Consider the following 16543-nt stretch of genomic DNA (forward strand, 5'->3'; position numbering starts at 1 on the left):
CTGATTTTGGCTCCTGTAGCATGGGTTATATCCTTTAAACTGCTCGGGGAAGCTATTCGGGGATCTCAGGCCCTGTCTATCGCCCTAAAGGGATGAGCGCCAGATGTATCTTTCCTATATGGTCCTTCTAGACATGCGGAACATGTTTGGGCAAAAATTCCTTAGTTTCATTGGAGGCTATTCGGTTGGGCGGGTGCAACAGAGCCACCTGCTCATAATAAATCGATGAGAACATATGTGCCCATTTCAATGTGGTAAGGACTATTATATTTTTAAAAAAATATATCAGGGTACTCCATATGAGTTTTTATTCCAACAAGGTGGTATTCTGTGCCTCTATTCCAACAGGACCGAGAACTTCCGATTTTGGATCCTGTAGCATGGGTTATAGCCTTTAAACTGCACGGGAAAGGTATACGGGGCTCTCAGGCCCTGTCTATCGCCCTACAGGGAGGAGCGCCAAATGAATCTTTCCTATATGGTCCTTCTGGACATGTGGAACATGTTTGGGCAAAAATTCCTCAGTTTCATCGGAGGCTAGTCGGTTGGGCGGGTGCAACAGAGCCACCTGCTCATAATAAATGGATGAGAACGTAGGTGCCCATTTCAATGTGGTAAGGACTATTATATTTTCAAAAAAATATGTCAGGGTAGTCTATATGAGTTTTCGTGTCTACAGGGTAGTATTCTGTGCCCCTATTCCTATGGGACCGAGAACTCCCAATTTTGGATCCTGTAGCATGGGTTATAGCCTTTAAACTGCACGGGGAAGGTATTCGGGGCTCTCAGGCCCTGTCTATCGCCCTACTGGGATGAGCGCTAGATGAATCTTTCCTATATGGTACTTCTGGACATGTGGAACATGTTTGGGCAAAAAGTCCTCAGTTTCATCGGAGGCTAGTCGGTTGGGCGGGTGCAACAGAGCCACATGCTCATAATAAATGGATGAGAATGTAGGTGCCCATTTCAATGTGGTAAGGACTATTATATTTTCAAAAAAATATGTCAGGGTACTCTATATGAGTTTTCGTTCCTACAGGGTAGTATTCTGTGCCCCTATTCCAACGGGACCAAGAACTCCCGATTTTGGATCCTGTAGCATGGGTTATAGCCTTTAAATTGCACGTGGAAGTTATTCGGGGACCTCAGGTCCTGTCTATCGCCTTATAGAGATAAGCGCCAGATGTATCTTTCCTATATGGTCCTTCTAGACATGTGGAACATGTTTGGGCAAAAATTCATCAGTTTCATCGGATGCTAGTCGGTTGGGCGAGTGCAACAGAGCCACCTGCTCATATTAAATCGAGGTGAACGTAGGTGCCCATTTCAATGTGGTAAGGACTATTATATTTTCAAAAAAATATCAGGGTACTCTATATGAGTTTTCGTTCCTACAGGGTAGTATTCTGTGCCCCTATTCCAACGGGACTGAGAACTCCCGATTTTGGATACTGTAGCAAGAGTTATAGCCTTTAAACTGCATGGGGAAGGTATTCGGGGCTCTCAGGCCCTGTCTATCGCCCTACAGGGATGAGCGCCAGATGAATCTTTTCTATATGGTCCTTGTAGACATGTGGAACATGTTTGGGCAAAAATTCCTTAGTTTCAACGGAGGCTAGTCGGTTGAGAGGGTGCAACAGAGCCCCTTGCCCATAATAAATCGATGAGAACGTAGGTGCCCATTTCAATGTGGTAAAGATTATTATATTTTCAAAAAAATATGTCAGGGTACTCTATATGAGTTTTCATTCCTACGGGGTAGTATTTTGTGCCCCTATTCCAACAAGACAGAGAGGCCTTTCAGGGAATTTTCTCCTGATAATAATGATCCATCTCATCAAGCATGCATCTCCTCCCAGGCCAGTTGAGTTCCAAATTTCCAATGGCCGCCGCAGCGCACGCCCTCCTCTGGCGACGCCACCGGTGGACGGCCCTGCGCTCCCTGCTCCTCGTGGCTCTGCTCCACCGCCTCCACTGCTTGGCCTTCCTCGCCGCCTCGTCTCCCGTGTGGCTGCTCGCCGCCTTCCTCCTCGGCATCGTCCTCGTCCACAGCGAGCCGCCGCTCATGCTCGCGGCAGCGTCAGCGTCAGAGGACCGCCACCTCTACAAGAGATCCGCAACCGGAGGCGGCAGCTCCTCCGGCGACAGCTCGGACGGCGGATCCTCGGTCACCAGCATGGAGGAGGACGAGCATCTCCATCTCGTCGGCGAGAAAGAGGAGGAGGTCGTCGAGGCGGCGGCCGTGGCCTGGCCGGCGGACGACGAGCGCAGCATCCAGAGCATCGGCTCGCTGGAGCTGGAGAGGGACGCCAGGCTGGAGAAGCTCATGTCCAGGCGCAGCGGCGGCAGCATCCACCGGAACCTCATCGACCTCGACATCCACATCCCCAAGAACCCCTTGCTGACCACCAGCAAGAACAACCCCTTGGGCTTGGACCACCACCATCACGACGACCCCGGCTCGGCCCCCTCGGCCCTGCTCGACCACAGCAACCCCTTCGATTTCGATGTCCATGGCGGCCACCAAAGGGATCGGGACCCGGAATCGGAAATAATAATGCTGAGACGGCACGAGAGCTTCACGGCCGGCGCCGCCCCTCCCCCTCCTTTGTCGCGCTTCAGGCGCCCCTACTTCGTCGCCGACGTGCCGGGGGGTGGAGGCGGGGACGACTCCGGCAGCAGCGACAACTCCAACTCCTCGAGCCCGTCGTCCTCTGCGGCCAGCGACCAGCAGCAACAAGCCGCGGTCAAACTAGCAGTAGAAAATGAAGCAGCAGCGCCCAACGGGATGGGGGTGGCGGTGGACGTGGAGCTCATCAGTGACTCCTCTGACGACGACAGCATGCCGCTGCCGGACGATGATGCCGCCGGGGCCGGCAGCCTGATCATGAACAACCCCCGTGATGAGGACGAGGACCCATTCGAAGTGGAGAGCATCACGCAGCAGGTGGCTGCAGGTACGTACGTACCTGCTAGCTCTGGATCGAGTGACTTGCTGCACATACTAGCTCAAACTGATGGATGCGCAGCCGAGCGTCAGCATCAGCCGCCCCGTGATGTCAACGTCATGCGAGGGCAGGAAGAGGAGGACGCGAGCATCAGCGTCAGCAGCTGCAGCAACAGCAAGGAGTGGGTGGCGCCCACTACGCTGGAGGAGAGCGAGAAGAGGGAGCACCACCACATCACGGGCCCTGTTGCCGTCACCGGCAACAACGACGCCGCCACGGCCACTGCAGCAGCAGTGGTCGCAGCCGCAGAGCCACCACGGGCAGCAGCAGCAGTGCCGCCACCGGCCGCAGCGGCGCCAGCGCCATCACGGGCGCCATCAGCGAAGCCGAGCAGCAAGTCCAAGGCGACCTCCAAGAAGGCTGTCTTCGGCTTCTTCCGAAAATAATGACTGTTTTTCTCTTCCTTTATTGACAAGTCTCTCTCTCTCTCCCTCTCCCTCTCTCTCCCTCAAGCTTGTACTTGTACACAAACAACCAATCCAATTCTCAAAGGAAAAAGAAAGGAATCCAGGATTCAGATTCTTACTTAAAAGCATGCAATGCGGTTGGGTTACATCCAAAGAAAGCAATCCCTTGCTTCACATCCTAGGCAACACAGCAGCAGCATGGATGATGCAATGCAGTATTTCCTATTCTTAAACCACTAAGCAAGCAAACTCGTCCAGCTGAAAGCTCTACACATCACAGCTCCCACCCCTCCAGATTCAGGCAGGCAAGCAAGCAAGGAAACCAACGCCATGAACTCCACCTTGCCATCTATCTCCTTCCAATCCCCCTGTTTCAAGCTTCAATCAGCTCCTCGATTGCGCCTCCGGCCTCCTCGACGACAGGAGACAGGAGGCGCTCACACAAGGAAACCAGGACTTCCCCTTAAGCCTGTATACGCAGCACTCGGACCAGACAGAAATGGCGGACTCAACAACCCCGACCGCAGAGGTGCCACCTTACCATCTTCACCCCTGTCAGATGTCGTCCAGGAGTTCTACTCCTCCCTCAATGAGAAGAACAGCAAAAGGCTGGATAAGTTGATTGCCCCTGATTGCGTCATCGAGGATACCGCATATTATAAGCCACTGGATGTCAAGGTTATTTTCTCATCTGCTTCAGCATCTGTATTTCAAGGCCCAATGCAATTACCCCTGCATGTTTAGATTGGAGCATTAAACTATTAGGTCAGGTTCCTATACTTAATAAGCTCACAAAAGAGGGGGTAAAAAAAATATCTCAATGCAGTACACCCGTATCTACTTCAAAAGACTGATGGAATCCATGGGAAAGAATGTCAAATTTGCCACCGATGAGGTTTGTCAAGGTGCAGAGCACACCGCCGCAGTAATGTGGCACCTTGGTAAGATCCTTCATTAGGAATTCAAAATAACAAAGTGATGCGGAAATCCGATAGGACAATCGGATAATGATGCCATCATGTTGCTTGTTACAGAATGGAATGGATACACCATCCCCTTTACCAAGGGCTGCAGCTTCTACATATGTTCAGAAAATGGAGCGGTGCTTCTTATCAGGTAGCTGAGATCAATATCCTCCCAGTAGCAATTCCACCTCTCCCTCTCTTGTCTCTCTTTCATTTTTACTATTTGCATTAAGCTAGTGGCTTTACTATTCTTTTTTAAAAGGCAGAATTTGCCACAGTACATGATTTGCTATTTAGACGTTCAATAATTGTGCCTAGGTACCTTCACAAATCTTGGCTCTTTGCCACAGCACACGGAAACCATTAGAATAGTATTTCTGTGATTTCAGTGAAAGAAAAGTTTGTAAATGGCACTCATGCCCTTGCAATACAAATGGAGGGCGCAGAAGCTGAAGCCTCTTGTGACTCACACAATTCTCCTGTATTCATGCAAATCAATGGCAGCATTTTTATCCTGTGTACAAAAGCTATGGCCCAGCTAAGTCAAAAAAAAAAGATGCTACTTAAAATAAGACAAAATACTCTACTCACTAACACTCCCACCTAAACTCAAAGGAAATATTATTCTATTTGTCACTGTGTATTGTGCCAAAGAGCCATAAATGTAATGGTACCTAGCCAATTATTGAATGTTCGGTGTGATATAAGTATATAACAACTGCCAGGAAATTTCAGTATGCTGTGATAAATTCCGTGCTTTTTTAAAAAAAAAATGCTTCCCTTTACCTGAGATAGCAATGATTTCACATACACTGCAGGAAAGTTCATATCTTTGATGAGTCACCACTGAAACCAGGAAAATGGGCATTGGTAGGCACACTAATGACTATATGTTTTTACTGCTGTATGCTGTATCATTCCAATTGAATGAAGCCATAGCTCGCACTAACCATCTCCCGTGAAAAATTCCAATTCCGGCAGGAAATACTCAACATTGTCACCAACTTACTCAACATGTTCCCAAAAATAGCTGAAGGTATGTGCTTCATAAGATCTACAAAGGTTCAGTATAGACTGTTACTACCTAAATCCAGCTAAACATGCTGGTGCACCTGCAGGTTTCCTCAAGGATCCAGAAGCAGTAGTTCAACCTTTTGTAAAGCTCTACAAGTTTTATGTGGAGCCTTTTATCCTCCCATTTCTAGCATACTATACCCACTTCTGGACATTTGTGGCTCGAGGATTGACTGTGGTGCTCCATATCTTGTATAACTTAATTAAACGGCTCATATAAAGAGATGGAGTGACTGAAATTCAGATAAATAACTTTGCAAAAAAATCATATTAGTATATTACCTGTAACTACACCAGGAACGAGGGCAGAAGCAACCAGCCCACGAGTACCAGCTGTGCTATGGGAAGACACGTTGAGACAAAACTTTTCATATGATAGATGCTATACTGGTTATCATATCCATGTTTCTGTGAAACTGAAATTGGCGTCATTTCACATTTAAAGGAAATGTCTGCCACCATAAAAATGTAGCTACTAACTTGAAATTGTTGCAGGGAATACATAGCATTTACTTTTCCAACATCAGCTTTATTAAAAACATCAGGAAATATGTACCATGAAAGTGCTGCCTGTGAATTTCGCAATGGTTGATTGTCAGTTCTACTGTTACAGGAAAGGTCAAACCAAATTCTGAATTTCAGCTTAGCAAAAAACAAAGTACTTTGTGCAAGAAGCATCATAGTTGAGTTGAAAATTGACTGCATTGGCCAGAATGGTTTTTCTTTTATGCAAGAAGTATTTATTCAGAGACACTGTTATCTGAGTATGTTAGCAGGATGCTTACTAGAAACCAAATAAGCGTTGTTGTATAAGACAAATGGTTAATTTCTGCTGGCTAACTAAGTTAAGGTGGCAGATGCCATGTATTTTATGTACTTTCTGTGCAATAAAATCTCCATAAATTCTTGAAGGTGGGGAAGTGTCTCCTCAAGAACAAATAAGCAGACCCTGAATTAACCTTGTTTTCATCACAAACTTAATGCGGAGATGTTTTTCTCATACTGAAGAACTTTCCCAGAAAATATACTTCTGTTTCCTTGGGTATATGTAACAAGAACCCAAGCTCAGTTTTCACAAACTGATTGGCAGCCCATAGCTTGGATACCTGCATCCCTCGTCATCCCGCAAACCTGTCTGCTCGTCGTGATCTTGTATCCTAGGAGCACCATAGATTCCTGAAAGCATATTCCGTATTACTGAATCTGATGGACCTAACTCCAGTGCCTTCCTTGCAATACATTTGACAACCACCAGATCATAATGGAGCTTGCAAAATGCCAACTGGGTCCTGTAAATTGACAAAGCCTGGCTGAACTGCCCCCGACTCGATGGTACGTGCCACCTTTGTAAGGCGCCCTGCTTGTCCCAGCATATCCAGAAACAATGTGTAGTGGCTCTTTTGTGGGGGAACACCGAACTGATTCAACATAGAGTTGAAATGTTTGATTCCAATGTCAACTAAGCCACCATGACTGCAGGCGGAAAGCACAACTGCGAAAGTGACCCCATCAGGCTCAGCGCCAACCAAAATCATGTCTTCAGAAGTCGACAAAGCTTCAGCGTGACAACCGTTAGATGCCAGGCCAGAGATAATAGAATTCCAGGAAACAACACTGGGTTCCCTGATTGACCGGAAAGCACTCTTAGCATCCTCCACACACTTGCACCTGCTGTACATGTCGATAAGGCTGTTGGAGACGGATACCTCATGGTTCAATCCCAATTTCACTGCACAGCAGTGCAGCTGCTTCCCAGCCTCCATGGATGCCAAGGTCGCAGCAGCGGAAAGGAAGCAAGCTAGGCTGAAACCATCGATATCAACCTCCTCGTGGAACATGTGAAGTATCATCTTGAGTGCCCTGTGGTGAAGCCCTATCTGATTCAGCCCTTTGGCTAGGCTCGTGTATGTGAATCTGTCCCTAACGAAGGACATTGTGGTTGCCACATCTCAAGCGTCGTCCAGTCTTGCATACCTTGCATAAACATCAACCAACGAGTTCCCGACAGCCGCGTCCAATGACTCAAAGCTAGTCTTAAGCACATATGCATGGATTTTTGCAGCGAGTTGACATGCCTGTGCTGAGGTGCAGCCTTTTAGAAGAGTGGACAGGGTGAAGGAGTTGGGTTTCACCCCAGTAGCACGCATGCGAGCAAATGCTGCAAACGCCTCTTGGTCCCTGCCATGGCGCATGAGTCCAGCGATGAAGGCAGTCCAGGACACCACGTTGGGTGTGTCGACCGCACAGAAAGTGTGCAGCAAGTCAAGGAAACGTGTGGAGGACTTGCTGTACAAGTCCAAGAGCGCATTGCAGGCGGAGGTCTCGTGCTCCAGACGAAACTTGAAGAGGCGGGCATGGAGCAGCCGTCCAATGTGCAGCGAGTGGGCTGCGGAGCAGGCAGCGATGAGGGCTGTATAGGTGAAGGCGTTGGGTGGCACTGCGGCGCGTTCCATGTCATGGAACGCCCGCAGAGCAGGCTGGAGCTGGCCACCCCGCGAGTAGGCGGTGATGATGGCCGTCCAGAGCACGACGTCGGTTTCGGGCGTGGCATGGAGCACAGTGCGTGCGGAAGTCATGGCGCCGCAGGCGGCGTACATGTGGAGGAGCGCGGTCTTGAGGACCAGGCTGAGGTGGGGACCCCAGCAGCCCCAGCGGAGGAGCTGCGCGTGGAGCATGGTGCCGTGGTGGCGCAGGCGCAGGGATGTGCAGGCGGCGAGCAACTTGGAGAAGGTGTGCTGAGTGGGCGGAGATCATGGCGGTGTAGGACATGGCGTCCGGGTGCGGCATTTCGTCAAACACCCTGGTGGCGCTGTCCCTGTCCTCACAGTCAGCGTAGAAGGCGAGGAGGGAGCATGCGAGGATGGGGTTGGAGGCGGCCAGGCCACGACGGCACACCTGGGCGTGTATCTGGAAGGCCAGGCGGCGGTCGCGGCAACGGAGCAGGGCGGTGTAGGCGAGCTGATCGGAGGTGGCAACGGCGGGGTGGGCTCGGAGGACGCGGCGGAAGACGGTGAGTGCGGCAGCGTGGCGACCGGAGCCTGCGTGGTCGGCAACGGCGGCGGCCCAAGAGGAGGCGCGGCGTTGGTGGCGGAAGACGGCGATGGCTGCCATGGCATGTCGCCGGAACCTGCTTTGCGTTGGTTTGGGGATGGGGGCATCCCCCTAGTCAAAATGCAGTTACGGAAGCCGTGCCCGCCAAACTAATTTAAATTAAATTAAATTTATAGTAAGGCCTAGCAAACTTCTAAAGGTGTCACAACCAATATTACGACACATGAAGAATTAAATATATAAAATTAATTGCACATTTTGCTTTTAAATTGCGAGACAAATCTAATGAGCATAATTAGGTCGTGATTAGATACTAAACTGCTATAGTAACACATGCTCAATTAGTTTTATAATTAGACCATGTTTAGTCCTAATATTCTGCTGAAAGTTGCTACAGTAAATTTCGTTAAGTTTTTACATGATCAAAACAAGGCCTAAATAGTATTAGCACTTATGTCTCTAAGTAAATTTATATATAACTAATATAATCGTACTTACATTAATATTATTACTTTTTTATATAACTTTAGTCAAAGTTCAAACTGTTCCACTTATCGAAAAGTAAGAATTACACTATTTCGTAGATGGAGGAGTATCATTTACTACTGTGCCTGTGCGTCGTACTGTCGTACATACAGACATGATACAGACTGTAAGCTTGTTCGTCGTCTGCTGAAGCAGCAGCTATGATACGCAGATACTTCGTAAAACTCACGTACCGGTATCAGATACCGTATCAGATACCCGTACTCCACGGATACTCCCGGATACGTATCCCATAAATATCGGAGTATTTAGGTATTTTCAAATAATAAAAATAAATCGGATACTCGTGGGATACCTGTGGATACCTGTCCGATACCTTCAAACCCTAACAACACCACTCAATCGCTTCGTATAAAGGTCCTCCGTTCAGCTGTGCCACCCTCTCGTCCCCACTCGCGCAGCCGCAGGCCCGCAGCAGCCTCGCACGGCTCCCTTGTTGTCACCGCCGCTCGGCCACCCGCCCACGCCTCCTCCTACTCCTTCCCCGCTGCTCATCGCTCCCTTGCCGTCACCGCCGCCCGGGCACCCGCTCGTGCCTCCTCTTGCTCCTTCCCCATCGCTCGTCGCTCCCTTGCCGTCACCTCCGCCCGCCCACCCATCCGTGCTTCCTACTGCTCGAGCGGCTGCGCGGCCTGTCCAGACAGAGGCCCGCACATCTATTAAAACACTATTTAGGGTGGTGCTGCGCTGCTGGAGCTCGCCGCTGGCAGGCCGCCACGGCCGCCGGAGCGCGCCTCTGGACGGCCTGCGCGGCCGCTAGAGAGGGAGAGGATGAGCCGCGGCCTCCGAAGAGGGGGGAGGAGCCGAGAAGAAGACGACTGACATCCATTCGTGGAACAGACAAACAGGTAAGATAAGGTTGGTTCTTTTTTCCTTTGCCCCTTCCCTTTTCTAATAATTATAGAACATATGAATATATGAGTTTATGACGCATTATAGTTCTTGGAATTTCTATTTTCTCACATTCTAGTTCCTGAAACTTTTATTTATTTTTATTTTTTTATATATTGGCGTATCCCCGTATCCTTGTTTTTGGAAAAATAGTGTATCGGAGTATCCCCGTATCGCGTACCGGTATCCGTATCCGCGTATCCGGGCAACATAGAGCAGCAGCACAGCAGACAGTATACGTATGAAAGAATTCAAGAATTCTGTGTTACAGGCTCTCTTATTCCAATTGCGCACAAGACAAGAAGAAAAGAAACAGAACAACGCTAAATCAAACGGAGCGGTTGTTTGCGACCAGTGCTTGTCAAACCACCTCCACCTATGATATATCGTCGTCGTCATCTTCCTCCAACAACTGCAATGGAGGTCCTAACAGCAGCCTGCTCAGCAGCGCTTGGTTCCAGCCCATTCCTCGGCCAGTGCCCGACTGCCAGATTCTCGTTGCAAAGTTATGCCAGTTCGAGGGGCTGCGCCCATCGTCAGAGCGGCGCACATTGCTTCTTCGAGGTTCTGGGTGGTACTTGAGGACTACACCATTCTCGCAAGGAGCCACCGATAGCTCTTGCGACAGCGGATTCCCCAATATTTGGACATGGGACACACTGTAAAAGAGCAAACATCGCTCACCATATGCATGAAACAAGTGATCACAGACAAAGCAAATGCCACTAACCATATGTAGTGAAGACCATCTATTGCCTGTTTCTGAATCCTCCCGAGAAGATCAATCTTCACCACCCCACCGATGCATAGAACAGCGTGTGGAAGCTTAAATGATTGTGCGACATTCTCCTAGAACAGAACAGAGCACATCCTTTCACTTCCAACAGATATTTACAATATGCAACTGCAAACACTAAACCTATAAATACCCTCGGCCAATCTTTCAGAGATATATATCAATCTAAAATTTATTACCAATATTACCGCACGAAATCACGCTCAAGAGGAAAAGGAACAAGATATAATAAACAGACCTGCAACATGGGAAATTCTGGAGATGCATAAGTCCAGGTATAGTTGTCATCAGCAGTCAGCTGACCTTCGTTCCCATCGGATACAAGTTGTTCAGGACATAGAGGCAACTTTGGATAACCCATCCGGAACCGAACGTACTGCACTGAGTATATTGGGTCACCGTACTGGAAAAATGCTGCATTGTGAAAAATATCAGCAACAGGTGCCTTTTGGCATGCGAGAAGGAAATGTTACCACACAGACCTTGGAATGGCTGTATCTTGATTTCATCAATGAGGCAAAGATCTGAGTGAAGCATGTATATGAGGCATTCGGGGAAGCTAGGATCCCTTTGGCCCGCGCTGGACCAATAAGACAGGCTCATCTCCACATGATCAATTGGTTCAAGGGTATTTTCTATGGTCTCTTCTGGAAAATTGTCGGTGCTCGATGCACCAATGCACCGGATGATGCAATTCCTGCTATTGTAAGGTGAGAGAAGAGAATGGCTAAGATGCATATAAACCTTGTGATCTCTCTTCTGGTTCTCCCACTCAGCAGCAGCGCTTGATCCAACATCTTCCTTTACATCACTGCCAGAACTGCTTGTTTCAATGCTGGTGAAGTTGGAAACCTCAGGATAGCCTCGCAGGCACAGAATCTTGCTGAACTGGTTTGCGATGACTGGATGACAATTAACACTGAATTGCTATTATTATTTGGGTCTAAAAATTGATATAGAAACTTGTTTAGTTGTATGGTATCATAGGACGCGAAACAGGAATAACACACGGAGCAGCATCGAAGGAGGGGGACAGAATGTTGCTGCTGCTCCTCACAACAAGCAATCTATGCGCTACAAGCAACGCTAGGGACTAAAAAGAAAGCGAACGAATCATAGTACAATACTCCATGTCAGTATCCCTATCCGGATAATAGGAATGAGGATGGACAGAGGGCAGACCGAAGGTGCGCCATGAGCGGGAGACGGCGGAGGCGCGGGCGAGGTCGGCGGGGTGATGGAGCAGCGTGAAGACGATGGCGGAGGTGTCCGGACCCAGCCACTGCAGGAAGTCAGCACGATCCTCCTCCTCCCCCATCCCCATCCACATCTCCTTCAGTGCCCGTACAGGGGATGGGATCTCAACCCCCGGGCCTCCCTAGCTAAGCTAGTGGAGGAGGAACCGGCGGCGGCGGCAGAGTCAATGCCTAGTCTGTCTCCTGCCGCAGAGGTAGTGCGGCTCAGCTCCTCCGACGAACCTTGGATTGGGATTCAGATTTCTAGTGGATAACTAATCAGGCAGGGCAAAAGCGGAAGACGGGCATGGCAATAGGCTGGCTAGACAACGATATCATCAGCCTCATGCTCTTTCGTTCTATCCGCCTATTGTGCCATTATCCGGATTCCGATTACGATTCCAATTAACGGATCAAATAATTATTAGTTATTTTAAAAATATAAAGAAATAGTATGCTTTCAACCCATCTGTTAACTTAATCTAGACAGTTCCGTATATATGATTCCACTAAGATAATAAAATTAGAACTCGCTAACATCTCATTCTTTTACCTAGCAGATCCCTCACTGTTGGCATAAAGATCCCAAAAGTCTTTTTGGGGTATGATTTTAGCATACTTTGGATGTATTTTGCCGCATTAGAATGGCCCCATGTTCAGACGGCGGTAGTGATCCTTCCGTGCCACAATGCCTATCAGTATAGTGGAGAATAAGGTGGAGTTCGGTTAAAAGAAAAAAAAATCACCCCCAACCTCCGTCACCCCTTTTGAATAGATTGAATAGAAACACGGTATATATATTGTTATTTAATTCTTTACTACCGGCATTAGCTGTATGACCTGGTTCCAACTCCTACCAATCCTCACAGTGGTTGTTGCCTAAGAAGAAGGCTGCATTTTGTGCTTCTTACCCGCTTTTTCATACATTTCGGACGGGCAATTGCAGAAGCTTGACTTGTGAAATAGGAAGGACAACCCTGCAACGTGATGTGTGACTGCGCACAGTATGATTGTAGCTTGGGTAACTACCTGTTGCAAAGATTTATTAATCTCTAATTAATGTTTTCCATATAGTCCTAAAGGTTGGAGACCGATTTGTAGTGCATATTGAAGGTATCGTTATGGAATAATTTACTATCAAGAGGGGAAAACCTATAGTTTAACATTCACTGTTTGGATCGTAACAGCGACTTTGTACACGTGATGTTTATATTGTTAGACCAGTTTTATAAACTGCCTAACTTTGAATGGAACTTTCATGGATAAGTCTCTGGATTATCGAAACCTCAAAGGAGATACTCTGTCAATTACGAGATCATCCACCAGCATCTCCAGCCCCCACCCCCACACACAGTCACCTCCAATCCATCCTAATTTTTAAGCTTAGATTAGATATGTGCCCGTGCGTTACTATTGGATAACAAACACATATGTATGGGCGATTTATTCAATTGATGATATGAAAAAAATCAGCTCAACAACCATCTATAGTATGGTAATGTCTATGCATTATATGAATTCCAAATATAAGAGATGCAAGCATTACATCCAAGAGTATTCTTAGAATCAGACTGAAAGTGCACTTTGCCTACCAATCTTGAGTATTCCTAGAACTAATTTGAGGCATTCAGTTTATAATTTCACAAATGGTGCCGAATGCTACTATTGCTTCTCACAACCATCAATTGGATATTAAAAAAATTACCAAGAGTTGGTATCAGTTTCTATCACCTATTATGAGTTTCTCATTAGTCTGGCATTATGACAAACAGCTTCAAGGCATGGTCAATAAAAGACAGTGCTCAAGCTAGTTCATACAAATATTGAACATAGGTGAGTCAAACCACACAATAGGGCTTATGTTGAAAGAGATATCGCTCTATTTGGCTTGCTGTGGCTGATAGCTGGTGCTGATTTGTTGTAAGAGAAAAATACTGTTGGCTGGTGGCTGATACTGATTTGATGTGAGCCAGCTGAACAGAGTATCGAATGACTATGCATCACAACTGTTTAATAATTTCTTTAAATCAAGTTGGAATTGGGATAGAATTGGGTCAGAAGAGCATCATGACCATTCAATGGCTAGTCGTGGCTTGACAGTGAGGTCGAGGTGGAGCGCGTCTGCACTTCTTGGCACTGGCAGGCTCTAGGCCTGCACGATGGCCATAGCGCTGGGGCAACACGATCGAACGGCATGTCGGGAACGCATGTGTTGCAGCGTTGCGCAATCGGGCGGGCAATCGCGGTAGGGTGGCAGCAACGTCACGACTGCACGACGGAGGGGCCGCTGGAGTTGCGATGGGAGGGCCGCCGTGTCCGCTGCAGCTTCCGCCGGAGTCGCAATGGGAGCCCGCCACGGCCGTTGCAGCTTGCTTGAGGGATGATGGATCCACAGCTGGGCGATGCAGTGCATCGGGGATGGAACTATGGCAGCGTCGCGCGGTAGGGCAGGGAATCGCGATGGGGCGGCAGGAGATGCGTGGCACAGGCGTGGAGGACAATCAGACGTCCGAAAATTCCTACATGAACCATGACTATGATGGGTGCGGGTACCAATGGGGCGACGGGGGAGGAGCGATGTACCTTCGCCTTCTTTAAGTAGTACATAGAAGACAATGGGCGGTGAGCATGCAACAACGAAGGAGACCACGGGTGGCGCCACTACTGCCCGAAGAGAGGATGCAACAGCAGCCCTCCATGCTCAAGGAGGAAACACGCATTACGAGGACAGACGCCACAGGAGCTGGGTGGGTCATGCACATTGGCTGATCAGATCGAGTGTGCGCGAGGTGAGGCAAAGATGACGAAGTTTGTGGAGGCGATGATGAGTCGGTGAAGATCCACATGCGGACAAAAGCGGTGAGGATGGCGGTGCAGCAGGTGTCCCTAGGATGATGTCCATGTGGCCATGCCGCAAAGTCGATGGTGAGGAAGAAGCCGGGGAAATTGATGCTGATATCAGGGTAGAGGCATGATGTTGACGGGTGGTGGGCGATGCAATCCTGATATCTAATCGGGCAAAAGAAGAACGATGCAGCTGTAGCTCGTGTAGTACCTCTGGGTTCACGTAGCACAGCACCTCATCCTCTTACCTCTTCCTCCTCTCACGGTCAACAGCCATGGGAGAGAAGAAGGGATAGAGGGGTCGAGGCGGTGGGGCGGATGACGATGTGGAGTGGCAGAACAGATCCTTTTCAGGATTTGTGGAGGTGTGGGGCGGGCGGCTTCCCGCTGGGAGCAGCGGCAGAAACCTACGGGGTGGGCAACGAGGAGCTCGTCGAGGTAGGCGCACTGCCTGTGGCAGCAGGATGATAGCATGGGGAAGAGCGCTAGGGAGATCACAGATGCCACCACACCAGCGCGAGATCACGTTTCAATCTACTGTTTGCGACGTGATATGGGCGCGGACTTAACAGAATTCGCTGCAAAGATCAAAGAGGGTGCTACCCGGCGGAGATTGACATGGGTGATCTTCCCGAGGGTGTGCTAGGAGGTTGTCGAGGGGGCACGCTGGAGGCGCGCCGTTGGTGACGAACGGCGGCACATAGAGGAGAGATGCTACGGTGGCACATAGAGGTTGTCGTCGTCTCGGGTGGAGCTAGAGATAGGGTGGAGGGCACGGCCCCCCCTGGCGGCGGCGAGGAGGGCATCGCGGTCGTCGGCGTCCGGTCGGAGGCACGACAAGTTCTTGGTGCCGAAGTGCCGATCTGGTGCTCCACGCCAACGTACTGGAGACCGCGGCGATGAGTAACGTGTCGGGGATGGAGGTGGCGACCTTGTTGGTGATGCGGAGCGCCAGGGTTGCCAAGGCGCCGTAATCGTAGAGGCCAGCTCCACACGTCTGCTGAGATGAGAGCGGTGCGGCGGTGCTCGGGAGGGGAAGGAGTGGAGGGATGAGTCTCCTCTGCAATACTGCAGGGAGACTCTCCCACTGACCTGTGACCCCTTGAACCCAGGCCCGGCCCTGAGGGGGGTCGAGCTGTGCAGCCGCCCCGGGCCCCCAAAACGTAGGGGCCTCCTAAGGTAACACGCATACATATATACGTATACTTGTAAATGGGCTAGGTTCACACAACAAGCAAGAAGCAACGCTAGAAAGCCTACAAGCTAATCACGCAGTCATGCTTGTCTAATTAGCAATTGCGTACCACGTTGCCAGCCGACTCATCGATTCCTTGAATTCTCATTGTCGTTGTTCATTCACTCACCCTGATTGGATTCCAATCTCACTGCCCGTAACTTGTAAATCATCTGGTAGACTGATACTAGCCCCTTCATTGATCCTTCGTCTTTGAAGTCAGAATTCATCTATTAGCATCTACCCTCTATATCTACGTGTGATAATTATCTTTTTGAAAATTTCAGAGCCCTCATGTCATCTAGAAGACACCCATCAAAGTTAAAACTATTGAAGAATTATTTCAGGTCCGTAATATCTCAAAAAAGGTTAAATGGTTTGGCCACTTTATGCATTGAGAATAAATTATTGGTAGATCAACACTAATGCCATCATCGATGATTTCACATTGAGAAATGCTAAAAGAAATTTTAAGCTAATATGTATAAATTG

The 16543-nt window shown here is 48.9% G+C and overlaps 2 protein-coding genes and 1 pseudogene across 3 annotated transcripts; 1 reads left to right on the forward strand and 2 right to left on the reverse strand.

The window, feature by feature from the left end:
* The first annotated feature begins 1882 nt into the window (after positions 1-1882).
* Positions 1883-5703, forward strand: LOC120676605. The gene is made up of 6 exons (XM_039957918.1): positions 1883-4093; positions 4242-4356; positions 4450-4531; positions 5199-5250; positions 5362-5416; positions 5499-5703. Exon 1 carries the CDS (start codon positions 1883-1885, stop codon positions 3392-3394), a length of 1512 nt encoding a protein of 503 aa, XP_039813852.1. The 3' UTR covers positions 3395-4093; positions 4242-4356; positions 4450-4531; positions 5199-5250; positions 5362-5416; positions 5499-5703.
* On the reverse strand, positions 3507-8603 carry LOC120672179 (annotated as a pseudogene).
* LOC120672181 (F-box protein At4g00755-like) lies at positions 6400-12301 on the reverse strand. 2 transcript variants are annotated; one of them, XM_039952484.1, is made up of 5 exons: positions 11921-12258; positions 11221-11640; positions 10977-11152; positions 10673-10791; positions 6400-10601 (listed from the first exon to the last, which is right to left on the reverse strand). In XM_039952484.1, exons 1-5 carry the CDS (start codon positions 12066-12068, stop codon positions 10319-10321), a joined length of 1146 nt encoding a protein of 381 aa, XP_039808418.1. In that variant the 5' UTR covers positions 12069-12258; the 3' UTR covers positions 6400-10318. The 2 variants fall into 2 exon arrangements, with proteins under 2 accessions (XP_039808418.1, XP_039808420.1); XM_039952486.1 differs by having other exon boundaries at positions 10154-10601; positions 11221-11657; positions 11921-12301.
* Between the last annotated feature and the right edge of the window lie 4242 nt (positions 12302-16543).

This window comes from Panicum virgatum, chromosome 5N (genome assembly GCF_016808335.1).
Source record: "Panicum virgatum strain AP13 chromosome 5N, P.virgatum_v5, whole genome shotgun sequence".
NCBI classification, from domain to species: domain Eukaryota; kingdom Viridiplantae; phylum Streptophyta; class Magnoliopsida; order Poales; family Poaceae; genus Panicum; species Panicum virgatum.